Below are 20,849 nucleotides of genomic sequence, written 5' to 3'. Positions count from 1 at the left end.
ATTTCTACAGAGTATGGCAGCCTAGTACAACACATGCAAAATACATGCCAACATAAGCCACAAGCTTTCATGCTATTGCAAGTCATGCACGCTCCTTGGCCCTTTCATACTTGGGGGCTTAATTTGATGGGGGTATTTATTAATGCAAAATGGCTCAAAACCTTACTACTGTGTTGCTTTTGCACCTATCCTTTTGTTTTTGGCTTTTCAAATTTATTTCAAAGATGAACTCCTTTTGTGTTTTCACCATATGCTTTCACAACTTTGGTAGAATGCACCACCATTATTGCATGCCAAGGTGTAAAATGATATTTGCAATGAGTATGAAGTATTTTGGAAAAATGAAAATGCCTTAAGAATTCTTTCCTTGCTTTTACCTCCTTCTATTTTGCAAAACATGCTCTAAAAAAAAAAAAAAAAAGACAAGCAAACTTTTCTTTACAAAAGCACGCCACTTAGCAGTAAGACATGCCAAGCAAAGTCACTTGGATGGGGTCCGGGGCCATCAACAAGCAGCATGCCTAAGCAAAATAATATGGGGCATGCATTCTTGAGCTGCTGGAACAACAAAACCATTGTCCCCTTTTTGATAAGCAATCGGAACATGCAAAACATCTGGGAATTTTACAAAGACCATGCATATACTAGTCTGCCCCTTTTAGGGTATGACAAGAGGGTGTTTTTCAGGCCTAGTGGTCAGACAAAATTTTGGCAGCATATACCTTGTTTTTAAGGATATCCAACCTGCCAGAGAATCTCCAGCAGTTCATAAAAACAAATTTTGCCAACCAAGCAATATATATATATATATATATATATAAGACATGCAGATTACAACATGCCTCAAGCATTCAGAAATTAATACAAGCTCCAGTGATTCAACACTACGTTACAAAGTCATAATGACATGGCCGTTAGAGTGTCCAAAAGAGAAAAAAAAAACTACAGTCAAAGCAAAACTACACATGCTAAAGACCCATGCAGCCTATAGTCTCAAAGGAAACAGAACCATGCGATGATTTCATGCTATGAGTAACACCACCATCAAAGAAGGCTTTGAACGCCATGAAGGAATTGTCCCAATCTCGCCAAAACATGCTTTTCTCCGATAAATGCCCCACGGAGGTGGAAACATCACCGTCCTTATGGTTGTCATTAATAATCTCACCACGAGGCGGATCACTGGAAGCTGTGGAGAGGTGCCGCTTGTGTCGGATGTGCTTAGGAAATGAGGACTAGGAGGCAGACCGCTGAAACTATGGAGAGGTGCCGCAGCTATGTCGGGTGTGCCTGTGCAAGGAGAAGTTGGAGGCTTTGCGGGAAGTCTGCGAGGAAGTGCGGCAGCTATGTCGGGTGTGCCAGCAAGGAGAAGTTGGAGGCAGACTGGAAACTATGGAGAGGTGCCGCAGCTATGTCGGGTGTGCCTGTGCAAGGAGAAGTTGGAGGCGCGGAAGTCGCGAGGAGGTGCCAGCAGTATCAGTGTCCCAAGGGGAGGGAAGAAGCGTATCCTCTGCCCCTTGTGAGATGCTCTTGATCTAAAAGAAAAGAAGGAGTTCAAACAAATATGCAATTTCTGACCCAAGTTCGTGACAAGCAAAGTTCTCATCCTGTGAGTCAATAAGCATGACAAGCAAATTCTCTTTCGGAACAAAAATCATGCATTGCAAGACATGCATTCTTACTTCTCGCAACGAGAACAAAGTCTACAATTAATCAAGCATATGTTCACAAGGGCAGTAAACCTAGGCCATGCACCAGTCTATGCTTATTCCTGGAATATTCAAATTGGCGGAGTTACTTACCAAAAGATTAAAGCAGAAGCCCCAAATATCCAAGTTAGAAGGCTGGAGGATTTGAAGGTTCCAACAGCAGAAACGTCAAGGTTTCAGCACCTGCCCCACCCATGCCTAAGACGTGTGCACTTGCCTTATTTCAAATCTTCTTAGCCCCTGTCCTATTTCAAACATCAGGCTAGTAAAATTTATCCCACAGCAACAGTTCAACAAACTCATCACATCTTTGGAAGAAAACTCAAAACAGCCTCCAGAACTAGCTTGTTCTCTTTCTCATCCAAAGTCCCTCCGGTCAAGCAATTCGAATCTTTCATAAGCCTTCATATTGCAACTCAAGATGAAAAACTCACCTTTATTCTATCAAGATCCCAGCAAATCAGTAAGAAGATGGCATGCCTTATGCTTTGGAACCTCTCAATCAAGCCTGAAAAAGAAATAAGGGAGTACGTTGGCGGATCGGGTGCCTAAGGGAACTAGTAAACAGAAAGGGGGTGCCGGAAGTAGAATCGCTATTAAAGCATAATGTTTTCCAAAGACAAGTTGCAAGAGACCAAGACTCACTTTCATGCTATCAAATTAGACTTCTCATGCTTTATCATGCTTTCAAGCTTCTAAAACAAGAGAATATGTTAGCCAAAATCAGACGCCGGAAAGGTACTCATACACAAACGGATGGGCCGGAAGCATAATTTTCTCAAAGTGCAAGCAAACTCATCTATCAAGCATTTGACAAAATTCACAAGGTGTGATACCAATTCACATGCTAAGAAATTTCATTTCATTCGAGCATTTCAAGCAATTCGGGCATCTCAAAGCAAATTGAAGAATTCATGCTCTTACAACAATACCATTCCACTTCATGCTCTCACGACAATATTGCTCAAGAACATGCTCTAACAATACTCAGATCGGCACTCAATGCCAACAAAAAAGACATGCTAAATTCCCAAGCAAAAGCAACATGCCAATCAAAACTTATACACAAGCTTTCCAACCATCCTAGCTAGAATATCCCACCTTTAGAAAATCACTATAAAACAAGCTTACAACCAACAAATCTCAGACTTTCCAGATTAGAACTAGACATATCAAGCTTCATTTTCCCAAAATTTCGTTGCATTTCGAGCTAGGGAAGCATGTCAAACAGATTTCTAAAACAGCCCATGCAGCAGAAACTGTACAGCTCCAGCACCTTAACCCTTACTTTGAAATTCCACCAAAATTCATTTTTTTTCTTCAAGTGATGCAAGACCAATTCCAACATAACCATTGAGAAGTCCATTTTTCTATCTCAAAAGCTCCAACTCAGATTCGAAAAGAAACATTTCAAAAGTTCAAAAAACTGCCAGCAAGCTACTTTGAGATATTTTGACAAACACTTGGCATGCATACCCAAGTGAGCTTGTATAACTCTTGTTTATCACCAAGCTAGAATCCTAAATCAAAAGCTTAACCTTAGAATTCGATTTCTAGTTCACAAATTCTGGGAAATACAGAGGAACTCAAGCATTCAAGCATAGAAGACAAGCATGCAACAAAGGCATCAACATCAACTCATGAACATGCTTTAGAAAAATGGAGGCAGAGAGCACTAGAATGGGTGGATGATCCTCAATTTTGGATATGTTATAAACAACATAATTTCAAGCAAAATTTGTGAAGCAAGCGCAATCATACGAGCATCATAAGTTAAAGACACATGCAGAAGAAAAATCTGCAAACACTCACAAGCCATGGATGAATGCAGAAGTTGCAAACCAGCTTTGAGGTATCAGAAAAATTCAAAAAATTCTGCAAATTTTACTGGCTATAGTACTCAAGCAATGAACAACTTTGATCAAGGAAGTTTTCTGATCCGGGTTTCTGAAATATGACTTATGTACTGATGCACAATACCCACGGGTTTGGAGTATTGAAGAAGAAGAAAGAGGAGAATGAGAAAATAAAGCATGCCATGCCAAATGAAAGGAAAAGAGAGCAGCTACTTGCAAATAAAAAATTCAAAAGGAAGGGGCAACACAATTTTGCCCACGCCAGTAAAGAGGATAACGCGCCCAACTCTCTTATGTGCTCTCAAGCCCTCATCTCTTCTTCAACCCACCATGCATCAATACAAGCATTTGTGAATCAATCCACACAAATCATGCAACTCAAGCATTTAACTTGATGCAATCATTTCAAGCAAACCAAACCAAATATCACAAGATCAAGCTTTTCAGGCCACACAGTCATCATAAAAATTGGAACTTGCAGTTCTAGTTGCTGGAAGCACAGAGAAGAAGCCATGCTATCACCATATCATGCCAAATTGTCACCATTGCAATGAAGGGATACCCCAAGTTCATCACGCCAAGCTACATCTTGATTCAACCTAACCATTAGATTATCCACATCCTCATAGCAAGTCCAAACTAATCATGCCAAGCCAAGTCACGTTTTTTCCAGCACTTGTCATGTTTCAAATACCTTTCCAGCACTTGCCCTATTTCAAACACCTTTTCAGCACATGCCCTATTTCAAATATTCTTCCAGTACATGCCCTATTTCAAACATTCTACCAGCACATGCCCTATTTCAAATATCCTTCCAGCACTTGTTATATTTCAAATATCCTTCCAGCACATGCCCTATTTATAGCACTTGTCATATTTCAAATATCCTTCCAGCACATGCCCTATTTCAAATATTCTTCCAGCACATGCCCTATTTCAAACATTCTTCCAGCACTTGCCTTATTTCAAACGTCCTTCCAGAGCATGCCCTATTTCAAGCATTCTTCCAATATCTAGCCATCATGTCGCACGATATCACCTTCATAGAAGTTTTGTCCGCTAAATTCAAAGTGTTCGGAGGATGGTGCTGTAGACTCAAACACAATGGTGAATCCAAGCTTATTGCATCCGCAACTCTAAGATTGGATCCCTACCATCCACTAGCACGTCCGGCTACTGTCAAATGACATCCACCATGCTAAATGTCCCAAAAGCCATATTAAATCATGCTACCTTAGCCAAAACCAAGCACCCAAGCATACAAAGCCAAAATCAAGCGTACATGCCAATGCCAAGCATCCAAGCATACAAGCCAAAATCAAGCATACACGCCAATGCCAAGCATCTAAGCATACAAGCCAAAATCAAGTATACACGCCAATGCCAAGCATCAGGCCAAATACCAAGCATACATGCCGACATCAAGCATACATGCCAATACCAAGTCAATGCAACTCTTGCAACCCACAATCATGCAAAATCAAGCCTCTCTAGTCACTCAAGCAAATAAATCATGCAAGCTAAGTAGTTATTTTGAGCTAATCCACCAAGCATTTTCTTATATATCATGCCACCAAATAGGTCAACTCTTGGTAACTCTAGTAAGTGACCTCCAAAATTACAGTGTCTAGGAAAGTTCTTCAAGGCAACACCCTCGGTGTTTAAGAAGGATTAGGTTTTAAGCGGGACCATTGTGACCCCTCCAACCTTCCCGGAAAAGACCTGGCTGTAATTTCAGAGACTCTTAACCTGTTATCCTTGAGTTGCTCCTAAACCCATGTCATGCCATGCCACGGTAATTTATTTTGGGCTGAAAATTGATTATTCGGACCATTTCAATACACATTCATGGCCCCAATAATCAAGGGGGCTAATGTTGAGGCCTAAAATATTCACGGTTCGGCCCAAATAAATTCTCGGCCCAATGCGATGCTTTACCAAGAAGAAACCCGATTTGGACATGCGAAAGTTCATCATATGCGCTTGCACACATGCCACGCCAAACGACACGCCACGCTAAGCAAGGAATTATCATTCCGCACCTAATCACGCCACAAGCCTAGGTGGGCCCAAGCCACTCAAAAAACCCGGGGCTTGCTTGAGTGGGTTGTGGCATGGATGGTGATAAATCAACATGAGACCCATTGATGGACCGAGAAATGGAAAGTCTCGGGTTGCTTGGGAGCCTCGAGACTCAAGCCCATTTCTTAGGCCCAAACATATGGGTAAGCACAAGATAGAAAAGCAGCCCAAAGGCCCAAGCAAAATAACCTAACCAAGAAATAACCCAACCAAAAAAATAACCCCAATCAAGAGGCCCAATGTTTCACAAAAAGCCCATTTGCTTAGAAAGCCATCTTGACCCTTAGAAAAACCCAAAATAGCCCACAAGAGCTTCAGCTCTTTTGAAAAACAGAGAACACGTGAAGGAGGAGGTTGGCAGACTCATCAAGCAAAGCTGCTGGGAGCAAGTTCCAAGCCGAGACGCCAAAGAACTAAGGAATGCTGGCCTGCACCCTGTCAAAAGCACCCCTTGGACCAGCATATATTTTCACTTCTTTTCCTTCATCAGATTCAGCCAAGGAAGAGGAAAGGAAAGAAGAAAAAACAGCAAACCAAGAGTGGAAGCTCCCATGCAACAAGGGAAAGGAGGATGTTGAGCCCCCAAATCCCCTGAATTCATGAAAATAGACATGAAGCAATCTTTGCCAAGAAGGGAGGTCAGAGAAGGGGAGGAGAAAGGAAGAAAAGCTTAGCCAAAGTAAGTAGAAGCTAGGGTTTCTTGAAAAATGGTGATTTCCGGCAGCTATAAATTGAGCCTTCCCCTACCCAACAAAAACAACTCACAACCTGCAGAGAGCAAGCTTTTCTCTCTATCTTGCAAAACTCAGACTCGTGCACTGTTCATCTTCTTCTCCAATTTGTTTTTCTGGCAGTTGCCAGAAGAACTCTGCCTTTCTTTTCCTCTTTCCCTAGTCGAATTCCTCATAAAACACCTCATTCCTTACTTAAACACTTTCTTTTCTCATAAACCAAGCCTAATTTCTCTCTTAGTGCTAAACCCATGTTGATTTTGCTCCCATGCCACATGCCACTCATGCTGAGCTGAAAACACTATCTGTAAGCATGCCAAAACTATCTGCAAGTTACCATTATTCTCGTTGGTGAAGATAACCAAAATACTTCCTAAGGCTCTACTGCATTTTCAAGGTATTTTGGGGCTTAATTTTCGAACTCAGGCTCAAGGGGCAATTTCTTCCATTTTGCCCTTTACGGCAGTCAGTAGTAGGAAGAAAAAGCCCTACATATTGTAAATGGGATTTGGGTGTGTTTTTAAAGTCCATTTCATATGAGTTTTTTTTAAAATAATTTGGACTCCTATATTAAGTATAATAGTAAATTCCTAAAAAAAAGGGAGTACGGTTATAGATACTCTTATTACACAATGTAACCGAATTGATCAGTCTCATTCGGCCAGCAAAATTTTTCATTATACTTGTAGGAGTGTAGCAGAAATGCTGCCCAGTGTTTTTTATACTCAAAATTTATGCCACGTGGCATCTTTATAATGGTCAGCCAACAAGTGACCTCTGCCCCCTCTTCTTAATTAAAAAAACAGCTGCCTGACGGGCTCCACCACCACAATCCAAGTCTTGAGCTTGGGCTGGAACACGTTACAAACCAAACGTTGGGCCATGAAGTGATCAATAATAACTCCAACCCATATAAAACCCGGGCCTCATCATACCTAAATTAAATCAAACCTAAATTTTCTCAACAAAAAAAAAAACCCAAACCTAGAGATGGATGGGATGGATGGATGGAATGGAACAAGGACATGGCGCACCAAAATTGAAGAGCTAAAACTCATCGAACTCGCGGGCAGTGGCACGCACTCCCTCCCTTTGCGGTTTCGGAGCCCAGATAAGTGAGAAGGAAGGACCTAGATCTTATCTCACCCTTTCTTTCTCCTTTTCCATTAAAATGGTCGTCTAGGACCATCTTTCGCTTCCCCTTTTACCGCCTCTGTCTCTCTTTCTTTTCCCTCTCTCTTTTTCATGGCCACGGACCAATCTAGGGTTTAAAGAAACCATCAAAATAAGGTACCTCTCTAGCTCTCACGAACACACTTGTTATCTCAAATGGATTTGAATGTGTCGAACTTTTTACTTAATTATGTTTTTCTCTTCCTGTTCTTTTTGTTACGTATTGACGAATAATGTTTCCTCACTTCTGTTTGGTTGCTAAGAAAGGAGAGGAACATAATGCGGGGATTCCCAAGTTTGGAACTTTTGGTTTCTTTTAGTTACTTATCATGAAAGCATACGTAGATGCTTGCCTTTTGTTTTTTCTTCAGTGCTTACAACGGTCTAAGCCTAACAAATTCTTGTTTGTGAAATGCACGCATGGCATGTTTACCGGAAAACCATTGATCAGAAAGAATATTTATTAGGTGATCCATCAAGGAACGAATACATATCCGTTGGAAAATTTTCTAAATCATTTATAATGTTGAAATTCTGTCTGAGGCATGATTTAAATGAATTTCTGAATAGAATATTTCTTCCTGTCCATAAAAGCTTTTCGGTGTTTTGTGTTGAAAATAATGAACCATGAAAACAAATCTAGAAAGAATATTTAAAATTATGCAACAATGTTTGGATATCCTATTGTATTAAAGAAAAAGGCTTATAAACCAGGAACTAAAAGCAGAAAGTATATGCAATGCGTTTGGTCCTTACGCTACACATATCTTTATTTTGATTCAAACACTAATCTAGAATCAACTGTGTACTGATCGGAGCATGCTTTGCAGCACAGGAAGATTTGGAAATAGGAAGTGATGATGAATGCAAGGAGAATAAAGTGTAGAAATCAGAGATGGGTGCTTCAACTGTCCAAATATTCGATAAGACCAAACTACATTGATCAAGGTTCTTCTCAATCTTTGGTTCATAAAACAGTTTCTGGAAACCATGGTTCGCATGGTAGTTTTATTAGAAGCTGTCTCATAGATTCATTTTCGCTGCGGAGTGTTGTTCCTGGTTATAGTTGCACTGGTTTGCTTGTGAGGTCTAATACATGTTTCAAGGGTAGTCAGTTACGTGCCTACAGTTCTGAAGGGGATGGAAGAAATGCAAGCGAGAATAATCGAGTACCAGTGAAAAGTGATGCTGATGTCGATAAAGGAAAGACTTCACAAGAAAAGGCTAGGGAAGATGTGAGGCATTTCGATGCACATGCTCTACTTGGGGAACAAGATCAAAAGGAATGGCTTAACAGTCAAAAGCTTACCAATGAGAGTAAAAAGAAAGAGTCACCGTTTTTGACTAGACGAGAGAAGTTCAAAAATGAGTTTTCGAGGAGGATTGTTCCGTGGGAGAAGATAACTGTCTCATGGGATACATTTCCTTACTACATTCAGTAATTGCTTCTCATTAGTGTTTGGTGTTGTTCCTTTCTTATCTGTTGCTCATTACTTATGAGAAGATTTAAACATGTTATTTTTATTATAGTGAACCTACGAAAAACCTTTTGGTGGAATGTGCTGCTGCCCATTTGAAACATAAAAATTTCACTTCCACTTATGGTTCTCGTTTGACATCTTCAAGTGGGAGAATACTGCTTCAGAGTTCTCCAGGTTGGTCACAAGTCCCACAAATCAAATTATTACCATGTGCATTTCAATTTTTCCTAAGTGACTAATAATTTGTAGTTAAATTTGTTTCATAGAAAATAATCAACTTACCGTGTGTCATCTGCAGGCACTGAACTTTACCGTGAGAGATTAGTTAGAGCTCTTGCACAAGATCTCCAAGTTCCCCTACTGGTGCTTGACAGCAGTGTTCTTGCTCCCTATGTAAGTTTGAAAGAAATTGAATGTGTATCCCTCCCACCCCCCGCCGCCCCCCCCTCTTTTTCTTAGTACTCACACAGTAAGATTTTGTACTAGTTAGTTTCTGTTAAATTTTGGGGCAGGATTTTGGTGATGATTGCCAATCAGAGTCTGAATCGGATGATGATGTGGAGGAGAGTACTTCAGATTCAGAGATTGAGGATGATGTGAATCATGAAGAAGATTGGACTAGTAGTAACGAGGCAAAATCAGATTGTAGTGATAAAGATGAAGATGATGCGCATGCAAGAGCTGAAGCAGCACTCAAGAAGCTTGTTCCTATTGAAGACTTTGCAAAGGTATGGTTTTTGAAGCATCAGGGTTTTTGTATTCTTATTCGTTCTACCCTAATCATATTACGGTGATTCATAAAGTCAAGTAGTGGTCTTATTGACGTCAATAGGAAATAAAAAGCATTTCTTGTACATCTTTAATATGAAATAGCTGAATGACCTGATTTTATATGGATATATCATTGACATAGGGACTGGAGTTCATGTAGTTACTAGTACAAGAAAATTAAGAGGAATACCCAATGAGTTCACAGTGGGTATGCAGGGTGTTGGAATATCAAATCTGGCTCATCTTTGTTATACTTTTGGTTTTTTTTTTTTTTTTGTTCAATAGAAAAATGAATATTTGACTTGTAACCTGCAATTATTTGGAAAGGATTTCTTGTTAATTATATTGAGATTGATGGTTTTAAAAGTTAAGTACAACTTCTGGAATATGAGGCATGTTTTAGAAGAAAAAAAGGAAAAATGCTCTTAACGATTTACGTATGCTAGCCATGGTGCACTTACATATACTTTTCATAACCTGTGATGTATGATCTGTGGTTCATATGTGGCAGATGGTATCTGGAGAATCTGAGGGTTCATCTGAATCCTCAAAATCAGAAGCTGCTGAGACTTCTGATAAATCCAAACGACCACTAAAGAAAGGTTCCATATTTGGATTCATACCTTTTGTCTATATTGCAAATTTTATATGTTTTTGATGTGTGTTTTCCTCAATTGATAAGATTTTATATTTCTTGTTCTCTTATTATGTGTGCTTTAGTGTTCTTCTGTATAATTCTTTTTCTCTTATTCTGCTACGACATTTTGGGTGAGAAAGGTTATTCTTTGTGAATTAGTTATTTTGGTTATCAATTTTAAATGTCTTTGGGTCCCCACTGGGAAAATTGAAGTAACAACGCAACTCTCTGCATTTTTGGTGCTCATAACTTTCCAAATTACAAGTGAAACCAATTACAAAATCCTTTCTTCTGGATACTTTCTATTTAGTCAGTTGTGCTTTACTTGTTTATTTTATTAATATATAGGTTCTGCTGTTTTCTCTTTTGGTATGGAAACTGTTCATTTCTGCTCTTGATGGTATTTTTCAAGTGACACATTTTGTTAGAATCTCTGGCTCCTATTCTATCCTTTAGAAGCATGGTCAAAGTAGGTGTAGTAACACTTTTGATGGCAGTAGGTTTGGAAGTTAATATGTTCATGTGCGGGTAGTGTAGATTTTGTGTTGGCAGTGTAGTTGAGGCAGTGTGGTGGCCGTTGATTGCAGTAGTTTATCTTTCTACAGCATAATGGAAAATATTATATTTTGTTGCCATTCTTTATTGGGAAACCTTTCTTATCAATAAGTTTAGGGAGATTCACTATTATACCCAATATAGGAGCCCAAATTATAAAAAAACCCTATATGAAATGGACTTTAGACACACCCAAAGCCCATTTACAACATAACAAAAAGGCTTTTTACTTCTTTAAAATTACAAAACTGCCATTGATTTCTTAAAACAAACCCAACCCAAAAACCTCATAAAAAAGCCCAAAACACTCAATAGTCAAAATTAAATTCAATAGGGCCAGTTGTCATTTTTCGGGTTTGTTTATAGAAATTAAATAGTGTAGGGTTTAGTTAGTTTAGTGCTAAGAATGGGTATATGACTAAATATCTCGTAAGTCTATTGCTTCATCTTTTTCAGGTGATCGAGTGAAGTACATTGGGCCTTCTTTACATGTTGAAGCTGATAACAGGTCATGAATTATTTCTTTCATTTGTGTGCTTAATTTTGTGTTCATAGATTTTCAGAATATTCTTGATTTGTTTTCTGCAGTATATAATGCATTTGTTTTTGTTGCTCTGAAAAAAAGGAACATGATTTTCAAATATTTACAACGCATGAATCTAAAATGTATTTCTTTTTCATAAAAAATTGAAAGTGTATTTTGAAGCTCATGAATGTGACTTTCTCTCCAATCTTTTGGATAATGAAACTTATGGAATACAAATTTTTTTTTGTTGAAAACGTGCTCAAGTAATATGTTGTACCTAGTTAAAATTGAAAATTGTACCTCCATTCTGACAAAGGAGGCTAGTGTAACTTCTCAAATTGGGGAAGAGGGGGCCATTTATGTGTGACTAAACCTTAAGATAGGGTGGTGTAGCTTATTGATGATATTTTTGGTGTAGCAGATATTATATACAACTTGATTAGGCACCAGGTTCATGAAACAACTTAGCACCCTATTTTTAGATGAGGCGCTTCCTGGGCTTCTGGCAGTGCATAATGTCTTTTAGGCATGGATATTTTGTGCATAATTGAGATTGGTTCATTAGCTTAGAAGGATAAAACTGGGGTCCAGTCGTGAGCTTTAAAAGGATTCTTGTTCGTATAAGTCTTTGATGCTACTTTGTCAACTTTCTAAAAGAACTTCTTGTTTTCAGTTCTGTTTCTCTGGGGCTTTTAATGAGCTTGCATATTTTTGAGTTAGGTTCCCAGCAGTTTGTAAATAATGCAATACAGGGTCCTATTGGGATTTTTAGCCAGAATCTGTAGATAAGACAGTGTTGAACCACTGACTTCTTAGGTCTTGTATATTGAACACTTATACGCATGCTGCCCGGAATATGATATCTATGGTCTGTCTTTCAGAGCCCTTTAGGATGATCTCATCCCCACATGAACTCTGACTTCGCCCTCACCTGACATTGACATATATAATGCAATACAGGGTCCTATTGGGGAAGATATCAACATCTGATGGTCCAAGGAATGCTTATACCATTTTCCGTGGCAGGTGGGTTGGTAAGTCGCCAATGTGTAGGGGGAGGAATACAGTAGCACATTATTAGATGTCCTGCTTTTGCTTTTCTCAAAATTCTTTTGTTTTTTTGGTGTAGCATTATCCTTCTTAGGACCTTAGTTCAACCCTTTTTCTTCCATACTCTATAGTCTATATCCATGATCCATTATCTCTCCATGATCCATTATCTCTCCGTTCAGTAAACAGGCTTATTCATTTTAAATACTTCAAAAAGATGTTAGTGGCTCGCAACCTTGATTTTAGGTTAATTATTTTGACTCCTTATAGAGGGTATGTGAGTGCATTGCTAGAAATAAGTTGCCAACTTGTGCATAAAGGGTATGTCAGCCTTTAAATTGAATTGTAGTAGTGATGTCATTAGTTTTGGCTCTGCCCTGAATTGGAGGCACTCATCCAAGACCATGTACATCACGAGTACAGTCGGAGATGATTCATTTTAGGTTGAATTGAAGTCTATCTAGTTTTTCAAAGAAAGAAAAATTGAGGTTTTATCAACTCTTTTTTTCATGCAGTCTCTGTCATTGCTGTATCATTTCTGTTATGCTATTAGAAAATTCTGAGTATGCAGTGGTTTCAGTATTATTGTTCATTAATAAATATGCAGTTGATTTCTTTGCATATCCATAATTCTGAAATCTTCTTACTCCTTCTGATGAATTTGACATCTGTGCAGGCCTTTACCGAAGGGTCAATGTGGGGAGGTATATGAGATGAGTGGAGATCGAGTTGCTGTTCTTTTGGATGTTAAAGAGAAGACAGGAAGTGAAGTGGATAAAGAGGAGAAAGAAGGAGAGCAGCCTGCAAATCCACCAGTTTATTGGATACTTGGTACAATTTACTCTGGATCTTTTGAGTTTTCTTCATCTTCTGTTGACACATGTCCTAAATTTTTACAGACAAGTGAATGTTGTGAGCAGAAAACAGAGTAGTGGTTTCATAATTTGCCAACTGATAATAGCATGATGTCTACCAGTTTTATCTAATAATGCATATGGTCTATGACTTTATTTGTTTTTCTTTTATAATATCAATATATGACATCATTACCTTGTTGGCTAATGTAAATCAATTTAACACATGTGAGGGGCCTCATTGCTCAATGCTTATTATTTTAGGCTTGCATAATGTTAATACCCAAACTCGTGCTGTTGGTATTATCATCTTCTGTTTTGTGTTCTTGAACCATATTGTTTGCTCGTGAGTTTCATCAGTGATAATAAATCCCGGTAATATTATAATCAGGATACCTCAGATAATGACATTGAGAGAAAAGGCTTAACTAGGTTTGGTTTTAGCATGATGTAGCATATAAGATGTTGATGGAAATTCTCGTACTGATTCTTCCAATGACATACTGACAAGTTTCTCTTACATACAGCTAAGGACATTGAGCATGTTCCTGACACTCAGACTGAGGATTGTTATATTGCAATGGAGGCCTTAAGTGAGGTATGGTACACAATGCGAAAAGATAAGAAATAACAAAGGAAACCCATGACATTGTGTTCTCATGCGTGAAGTTTTTCATCTATAAACAGTATCTGAATTTTCATTGCTTGCAGGTATTGCATGCCAAGCAACCTCTTATTGTCTATTTTCCAGACTCTTCTCAATGGCTGTCTAGAGCAGTTCCCAAGTCGGATCGTAAGGATTTTGTCTCTAAGGTGCAAGAAATTTTTGACGGGTTATCAGGTCCTGTTGTTTTGATTTGTGGGCAGAACAAAATTGAATCCGGGTCAAAGGAGAAAGAGAAATTTGTAAGTGTTAAAGATTATTTTCGTGGGATACCGATACATCCGGTTTTGTCCTTACATGTTTATGATTTGTGGCTAACTTTCTCACAGCTATTTAAAATTTATGGCTAACACTTTTCCTTCTATTTTCCTGTACAAATATTGTGTAATAGACGATGATACTTCCAAATTTTGGGCGCCTTGCAAAGCTGGTAATCCTCTATTCTCTAGGAGTAAAATGAACTTTGACACATGCATTATTGTGAGTTTTCCATTGTTTAAACTTGACTGTTCTTTTGTCTCTAGTAGCACACACGAGCTTATAATGGCCCCAGGCAACATGTCTTGATTGACAATAAATAAGGCACCAACTTTTTTTATGTTTCGTTTTTCTTCAAATTTTGCTCTTATGGCTAAGCTGTATTGAACTTCTTGTTGTACAGCACCTGATAGAATGCAAGCTTTTACTCGTGTGACTTAGTAGTCTCACATTCTTGTTTTGGCATGCGTTCCAAAACAGTTTCCAACTGAATACTAGATGGTCTTTCTAGTGCCATTGGTTATTCCAAGTTACCCACTCATGAAATGTCAAAAAGGGATTTGTAAGAGCTGTAAATTGAACAAACAGACCAATTACCCTTTAAAGCAACAAGTATAGTTATTTCGTCAACATGAGTATACTTATCTCGTAAATCTTGTAGCTGCTTGCATTACCAGTTCTTCTTATAGATAGAAACCTGTATTTTAGACATTTGTGGTTATCTATAGCCGATCCTTCTCTTTCTTGTTCTCAAGACATGGTTCTTAAGCATTGATGAAATTTCCTTCTAGATATAGAGCAGCGTTATCTCAAAAATGATGGTTTGCTCATCTAGTTCTTCAAATTTCAATTTTGATACTTTCATGATACTGGAATGAACCATCATTACTATTTTTCTTCTCCTTGGCTAGCCAAAAACATTTTGCTGCTCTCGGGGTTCCTATATGGTTTTCATTGTTCAAGATTAACATACTTGTTTCATGGATTCTAGGCAATATTTATCCAAATATTGTGTTGTCATTTTTTCTCAATTGACAAATTATGTATTTTCTGTTTCCAGCCTCTCTCTCTTAAGCGTCTTACTGAGGGACTTAAAGCAACAAAGAGATCGGATGACAATGAAATATATAAGCTATTCACAAATGTTTTCTGCTTATATCCCCCAAAGGTAAATGTTGTACTTCCTCCTATACAAAATCTATGATTAGGGAGTTTTTTTTCTTCCAGATCTTTCATGCATTAATTTTTGCTTTATCTTAACATTTGTGATACTTAAGATGGGCTCAAAGTGATTGGATTGCCTCCAGTATTTCTAGATGGATATATCTGTGCTCAGGGTGTAATATGAATATTCTAGTTTCTCTTGAGAAGTGTTAAACTCGATGGGTACATTAGTTGGAGCTGTGATAGCTGTGTATAGGTACATCATAGATATACATGTGCGAGTACTTATTTCTTTTCCATGCATCTTCTCTTCCTTTCCTCTCCTTGTCTTCTTTTGCAGGAGGAAGAGGAACTTCAAACATTCAATAAACAGATTGAAGAAGATGGGAGAATTGTTATATCGAGGAGCAATTTAAATGAATTACATGAGGTATTTTTTTAGTTCTGAAATTGTTGCAAGTGGTCAGTGAAGTATTGTGCCATTTAAATTGTTCTTTTGATTCATGCTACTAGTCTGATTCTGGGGTTGTCTTGGGGGTGGGGTTCCTTGAACCTCTTTGACCTATTGGATTATTTTTGAATCGCAGGTTCTTGAGGAAAATGAGCTATCGTGCACGGACTTGTTGCTAGTAGATACTGATGGTGTCATCTTGACAAAGCGAAGTAAGAAACCCTGAGTTCCAATTTACCAATATCAATATTTTGATGTCAGAAATGTGTTATATATTGCAGAATTTCAAACAAAATTTTTAATGACCATGTCTTAATAGTTAATTCTATTATGTTTATTTTCCCAGAAGCTGAGAAAGTAGTCGGCTGGGCGAAAAACCATTACTTGTCATCTTGCCTTCTTCCTTCCATTAAAGGCGAAAGATTGCATCTGCCTCGCAAAAGGTACATGTTTCATCTGTGATATAGTGAGTTCAAGTTTAAAATAACCCTGACGTTTACCATTCTTGTTATTTTTGTAAAGCCTTGAAATAGCAATTTCACGTTTGAAGGAGCAAGAAAATTTGTCTCGGAAGCCCTCTCAAAATTTGAAGGCATGCATTTAATTGCCTTGTATGACAAATGTTATAAGAATTTGAGTTTTTTGTGTATTGTTTCACCTTTAACATATAGAAAACTTTTGCAGAACCTTGCGAAGGATGAATATGAGAGCAACTTTGTTTCAGCAGTAGTACCTCCCGGTGAAATTGGTGTTAGGTTTGATGATATAGGTGCTCTGGAGGATGTGAAAAGAGCACTGAATGAACTTGTCATTCTTCCAATGAGGAGACCGGAGCTTTTCTCTCATGGAAACTTGTTGCGGGTATTTATTTTAATCTTGTTCATAGTTTCTTCTATGCTTAAGTAAGTGTCTGATCATGTGAAACTTCCTTGCCAGCCCTGCAAAGGAATATTACTTTTTGGGCCTCCTGGAACCGGGAAGACCCTTCTTGCCAAGGCACTTGCAACAGAAGCTGGGGCGAACTTTATCAGTATAACTGGTTCTACTCTAACATCAAAGGTATGCCTTCCAGTATCTAAAATCTGCCACTGGTTCGTTTAATTCCATGAACTAAGTACCAAGCTTAATTGTTTTTTGCTTGAAAATAGATATTCTTTGTCAAGATTAATTATATGTGAAACGTTTTCTCTGTATGACTGTTACTTTCACTGTTACACGCTTATCTGATGCAAAAGCTAGTGAACCTCATCTATTTTTTAAGGCATTTTCTTCATAGTGTATCTTGTATGCACTTGTCCACGACTAAGTTGCACTCTTTACGTTTCTTCCACCCCACCCCACCTAAGAAAAAACACCCCAAAGCAAACAGTATAATTCCTGGATTACGTCCTCTAGATTACTTTTGTGTTTCAATGTTTTAAATCTGGATTAAAGTTATCCTTCTTAATCTGGGAGATCTAGTATGCACAATAATGTGCTTGTGGGACTCAATGTATTCTTTCCAGGGGGTGTCTTATAGGTTAGCTGAATCCGCTTAAAAAATCTAGTTAATATTGGCTTATGTTTGGGATTATAAGGTGTTAGTACTTTCAGTCCTTTTTTGCGCAACAAGGGGAGGGTTGTCACCTTTCCTCCTTTCTCTCTTGTGTGGAAGGCCAAGTCTCCCCCAAAGGACAAAGTCTTTGTTTGGTTGATGGCGCTTGGGAAAGTTAACACTTCGGATCTAGTCCAAAGGAAGAGACCATGTGTGTATCTGTCTCCTCAATGGTGTGTATTGTGCAAGCATTGTGAGGAGAATGTGGACCACCTTTTCTTACATTGCCCTTTTTCCTTAAGTCTTTGGGGGCTCTTGTGGAGGGAGGTAGGGACTGTTTGGGTGATTCCGAAAGGGTGCTCTGATTTCCTTTGTGCTCACTTTGTGGTTTGGGGAACGGGGAAGCGCGCTTCAACTTTATGGGGCTGTTTGGTCCACTCTGTATTCTGGAACATTTGGATGGAGCGTAATAGGAGAATTTTTGAAGACTATGAGGGAGTGGGAGTGAGTGAGCTTTGGGATAGAGATAAGTACTGGGCAGCTTTGTGGGCTTCTGTTACAAAAGATTTTAAAGTCTACTCTTATTCCACTATTATGAGGGATATGGCAGCTGCGGTTAACTGAGGGTTGGGGGGTGTGTTGTTCTGTGGTTTTTTGGTTTTGTTCCTCCCTGTTAGTTTGGGACGGTTTGGTGCTGTTTTGTTTCTCTCTGTGTTTGTTTTTGTTGCTTCGGTGGTGGTAGCCTTATCCACCTCCGTGCTCTTTTGCTTAATAAATTTCGTTTCTTCTAAAAAAAAAAAAAAGGTGTAAGTACTTTTAATTTTCATTATGCACAGGATTAGATTCTACTTCTTTGAACTTGATATATTTGAATTTGAATATCAATTTTGAGAGAGAGAATTGAGTTTGGTTTTGTGCTTGAAATCGTAGACAAATAAGGAGCTTTATGTTGATTTTTATCTGGGAGATATTTATGTCTTTGTAACTTTTATTAATTCAATACAGTGGTTTGGAGATGCTGAAAAGCTGACCAAGGCTCTCTTCTCCTTTGCCAGCAAGCTTGCTCCTGTCATAATATTTGTTGATGAGGTGAGTTTTTCTTTTCGAGGAAAAAAATGATGTTCAACAAACTAGTTCCTTTTGTTTACTGAAACCTCCTAATATATATTTGAGAAATTTTATGGAGATTGAAAGCATTATATACTGTAGAAAAAGAGTTGTTTTCATTGATGATTGTTATGGGTACTACCCTGGATTTATGACTATCTGGTTATAAATTTATGTTGTAGGTTGATAGTTTGCTTGGTGCTCGTGGTGGTTCTTTTGAACATGAGGCAACTAGAAGAATGAGAAACGAATTCATGGCAGCTTGGGATGGATTGAGGTCTAAAGACAGTCAAAGAATTCTTATTCTGGGGGCTACAAATCGGCCATTTGACCTTGATGATGCTGTCATTCGTCGCTTACCAAGAAGGTGTGTTGATTTATAAGTATGCTATCCAGATTGGTTATGGTGGTTTTATCAATTGTTTATGGTGGTTTTATCAATTGTTTGTCTAATTTTTTAGGTAGTAGGTACTGCTCATATTGACAGAAAAAAACTCAAGCTTAAACATTTTTACCAAGTTATGTTGGGTTGCTTTGTAGGATATATGTTGACTTACCTGATGCTGAAAATCGTATGAAGATTTTGAGAATATTTCTTGCTCAAGAGAATCTAGAACCTGGTTTCCAGTTTGAGAAACTTTCACATGCAACTGAGGGATACTCTGGCAGCGATTTGAAGGTATTACTTTGATGGTAAATCATGGAATTTCATTGTGGTATATCTCACACATAAAATATTGTTTTTCAGAACCTTTGCATTGCTGCTGCGTATAGACCTGTCCAGGAACTTTTAGAAGATGAAAAAAAGGTACATGCCTTTAGAGATTATCTTACAATATCTGTTTGGGGGCATGTAGCCCAAGATGTTCTTACTAATATAGGTAAACATCTAATATGAATTTTTGTGGTTTATAATGTCAATTTCTGGTTGGTTCCATTTGAGTGTTTGAGATGTTATCTCTTTTGTTTTTTTTTTTTTATGCTTATATGATCTAATTTATCTAACAAGTTTTAGCTGTTATTTTCTGAGTTTTCAGCCTTGTGCTGCACAACTTCATCTTTATGTGCTACGTGAAAAAATGTTTATTAATTTCACTTTCCCTACTTGGTGGTGTTTGGTCACTCATCGTACAGGAAAGCAGAAGTGATGTATCCCCAGCGTTAAGGCCGCTTAATTTAGATGATTTTATTCAATCAAAAGCGAAGGTAAAGAACTTAAGTTATATAATTTTGTTATTCCTTTCTGTTTAGTACTTACTATCCTGTGACATAATGGTCGCAAAGAGGCTGTTTAAGCAACAAGTTTGTCATATTACCATGGGAAAAATATACCTTGCCTCAAGGATGGACACAAATACTCTTTATCTTCCCCATGGATGTGGACACGTTTCTGGACATACCACTTCCCATTTGTGTTTTTGTTTTTTAATATGTTTATCTCTGTTAATTACAAGCACTAATTATTACTGATATGGCGGTTGTTTATTTGTAATTTGATTATGTAGGTTGGGCCATCAATTTCCTATGATGCTTCAAGCATGAACGAACTAAGGAAATGGAATGAACAATATGGAGAAGGCGGAAGCAGAAGAAAATCACCATTTGGTTTTTGAAACCGATCTTACAAAAGTTATTTTTCCTTATATATTCTTAGAGAGAGAAAGGCCTACCTTGCAGGCTTCTCTCTTTATCTATTCGTGGAGGAAGAAGAAAAAAAGCCCCCAACTGCGGAAGCTTTTCGTTCTTTATGCATTCTTGGAGGAAAACGAAAGAAGATAAAATCCCAACTTTGGAGGCTTAGTTAACATTAGGAAGAAAGCCCTCTTTTTTCATCCTTTTTGAGCGGATGAGAGAGAAGGCCTCAACAAATATTGTACTATCTTGTAGTTTTATAGAATTTTTTTTTATTTTTTCTCAATTTTCCTTTCCCTGTAAAATAACACCATTACCAGAACTATTGTTTTAGTAACGCTTATAGTCATGTCAACGAATATAGTACTGCCTTGACCACCCGAGTGTCATCTTCTTGGTATTTTAAAGACATATATAAAGCAAGGACCACTAGTGTAGTTTTTCTTGGAGTAATTGCTCCTTCAGACAAGGTTCTAGGTTTGAGCCTTAATATCTGTGTTGTGTGTTTGAGTTTAATATATTTTCACCACTGCTCTTGGAAAAAAACATAGAGAAAGAGCCGGAGTGGAAGTTTTTAAACTAAAGATCTTTGTATTCCGAAAACTGATGGGGCA

At 38.1% G+C, this 20,849-nt stretch overlaps 1 protein-coding gene and 1 long non-coding RNA gene across 5 annotated transcripts; one reads left to right on the top strand and one right to left on the bottom strand.

Annotated features, from left to right (window-relative positions):
- Positions 1-1,493: 1,493 nt before the first annotated feature.
- Positions 1,494-3,990, bottom strand: LOC148919725 (uncharacterized). Its single transcript, XR_016124386.1, has 3 exons — positions 2,355-3,990; positions 1,803-2,217; positions 1,494-1,535 (listed from the first exon to the last, which is right to left on the bottom strand). It is a non-coding gene; the product is annotated as an uncharacterized LOC148919725 (long non-coding RNA).
- A 3,330-nt stretch (positions 3,991-7,320) lies between these two features.
- LOC103321069 (uncharacterized) lies at positions 7,321-20,613 on the top strand. Of its 4 annotated transcripts, none has more exons than XM_008222824.3 (25): positions 7,321-7,668; positions 8,382-8,989; positions 9,082-9,206; positions 9,331-9,425; positions 9,545-9,760; positions 10,315-10,405; positions 11,452-11,503; positions 12,482-12,547; positions 13,248-13,402; positions 13,953-14,023; positions 14,137-14,331; positions 14,481-14,519; positions 15,408-15,515; positions 15,852-15,941; positions 16,099-16,174; positions 16,309-16,405; positions 16,485-16,554; positions 16,647-16,823; positions 16,899-17,021; positions 18,502-18,585; positions 18,786-18,970; positions 19,144-19,282; positions 19,352-19,411; positions 19,738-19,809; positions 20,109-20,613. In XM_008222824.3, the coding sequence occupies exons 2-25, from the start codon at positions 8,409-8,411 to the stop codon at positions 20,214-20,216; spliced, it is 3,075 nt and encodes a 1,024-aa protein (XP_008221046.2). In that variant the 5' UTR covers positions 7,321-7,668; positions 8,382-8,408; the 3' UTR covers positions 20,217-20,613. The 4 variants fall into 4 exon arrangements, with proteins under 4 accessions (XP_008221046.2, XP_008221048.2, XP_008221047.2 ...); XM_008222825.3 differs by having other exon boundaries at positions 7,399-7,668; positions 8,387-8,989; XM_008222826.3 differs by lacking the exon at positions 12,482-12,547.
- Positions 20,614-20,849: the final 236 nt, after the last annotated feature.

Source organism: Prunus mume, linkage group LG2 (assembly GCF_029339155.1).
Source record: "Prunus mume cultivar Tortuosa linkage group LG2, ASM2933915v1, whole genome shotgun sequence".
Classification (NCBI taxonomy): Eukaryota; Viridiplantae; Streptophyta; class Magnoliopsida; order Rosales; family Rosaceae; genus Prunus; species Prunus mume.
This window is presented reverse-complemented; position numbering and strand designations above follow the sequence as displayed.

What these genes read in the sequence shown, in the direction of transcription:
- LOC103321069 (XM_008222824.3), top strand. Translation starts at nt 8,409, where the DNA reads ATGATGAATGCAAGGAGAATAAAGTGTAGAAATCAGAGATGGGTGCTT. An exon ending in CAAAGGAGAAAGAGAAATTT is followed by an intron (nt 14,332 to 14,480) that starts GTAAGTGTTAAA and finishes ATTGTGTAATAG; the next exon opens with ACGATGATACTTCCAAATTT. An exon ending in TTATTCAATCAAAAGCGAAG is followed by an intron (nt 19,810 to 20,108) that starts GTAAAGAACTTA and finishes TTGATTATGTAG; the next exon opens with GTTGGGCCATCAATTTCCTA.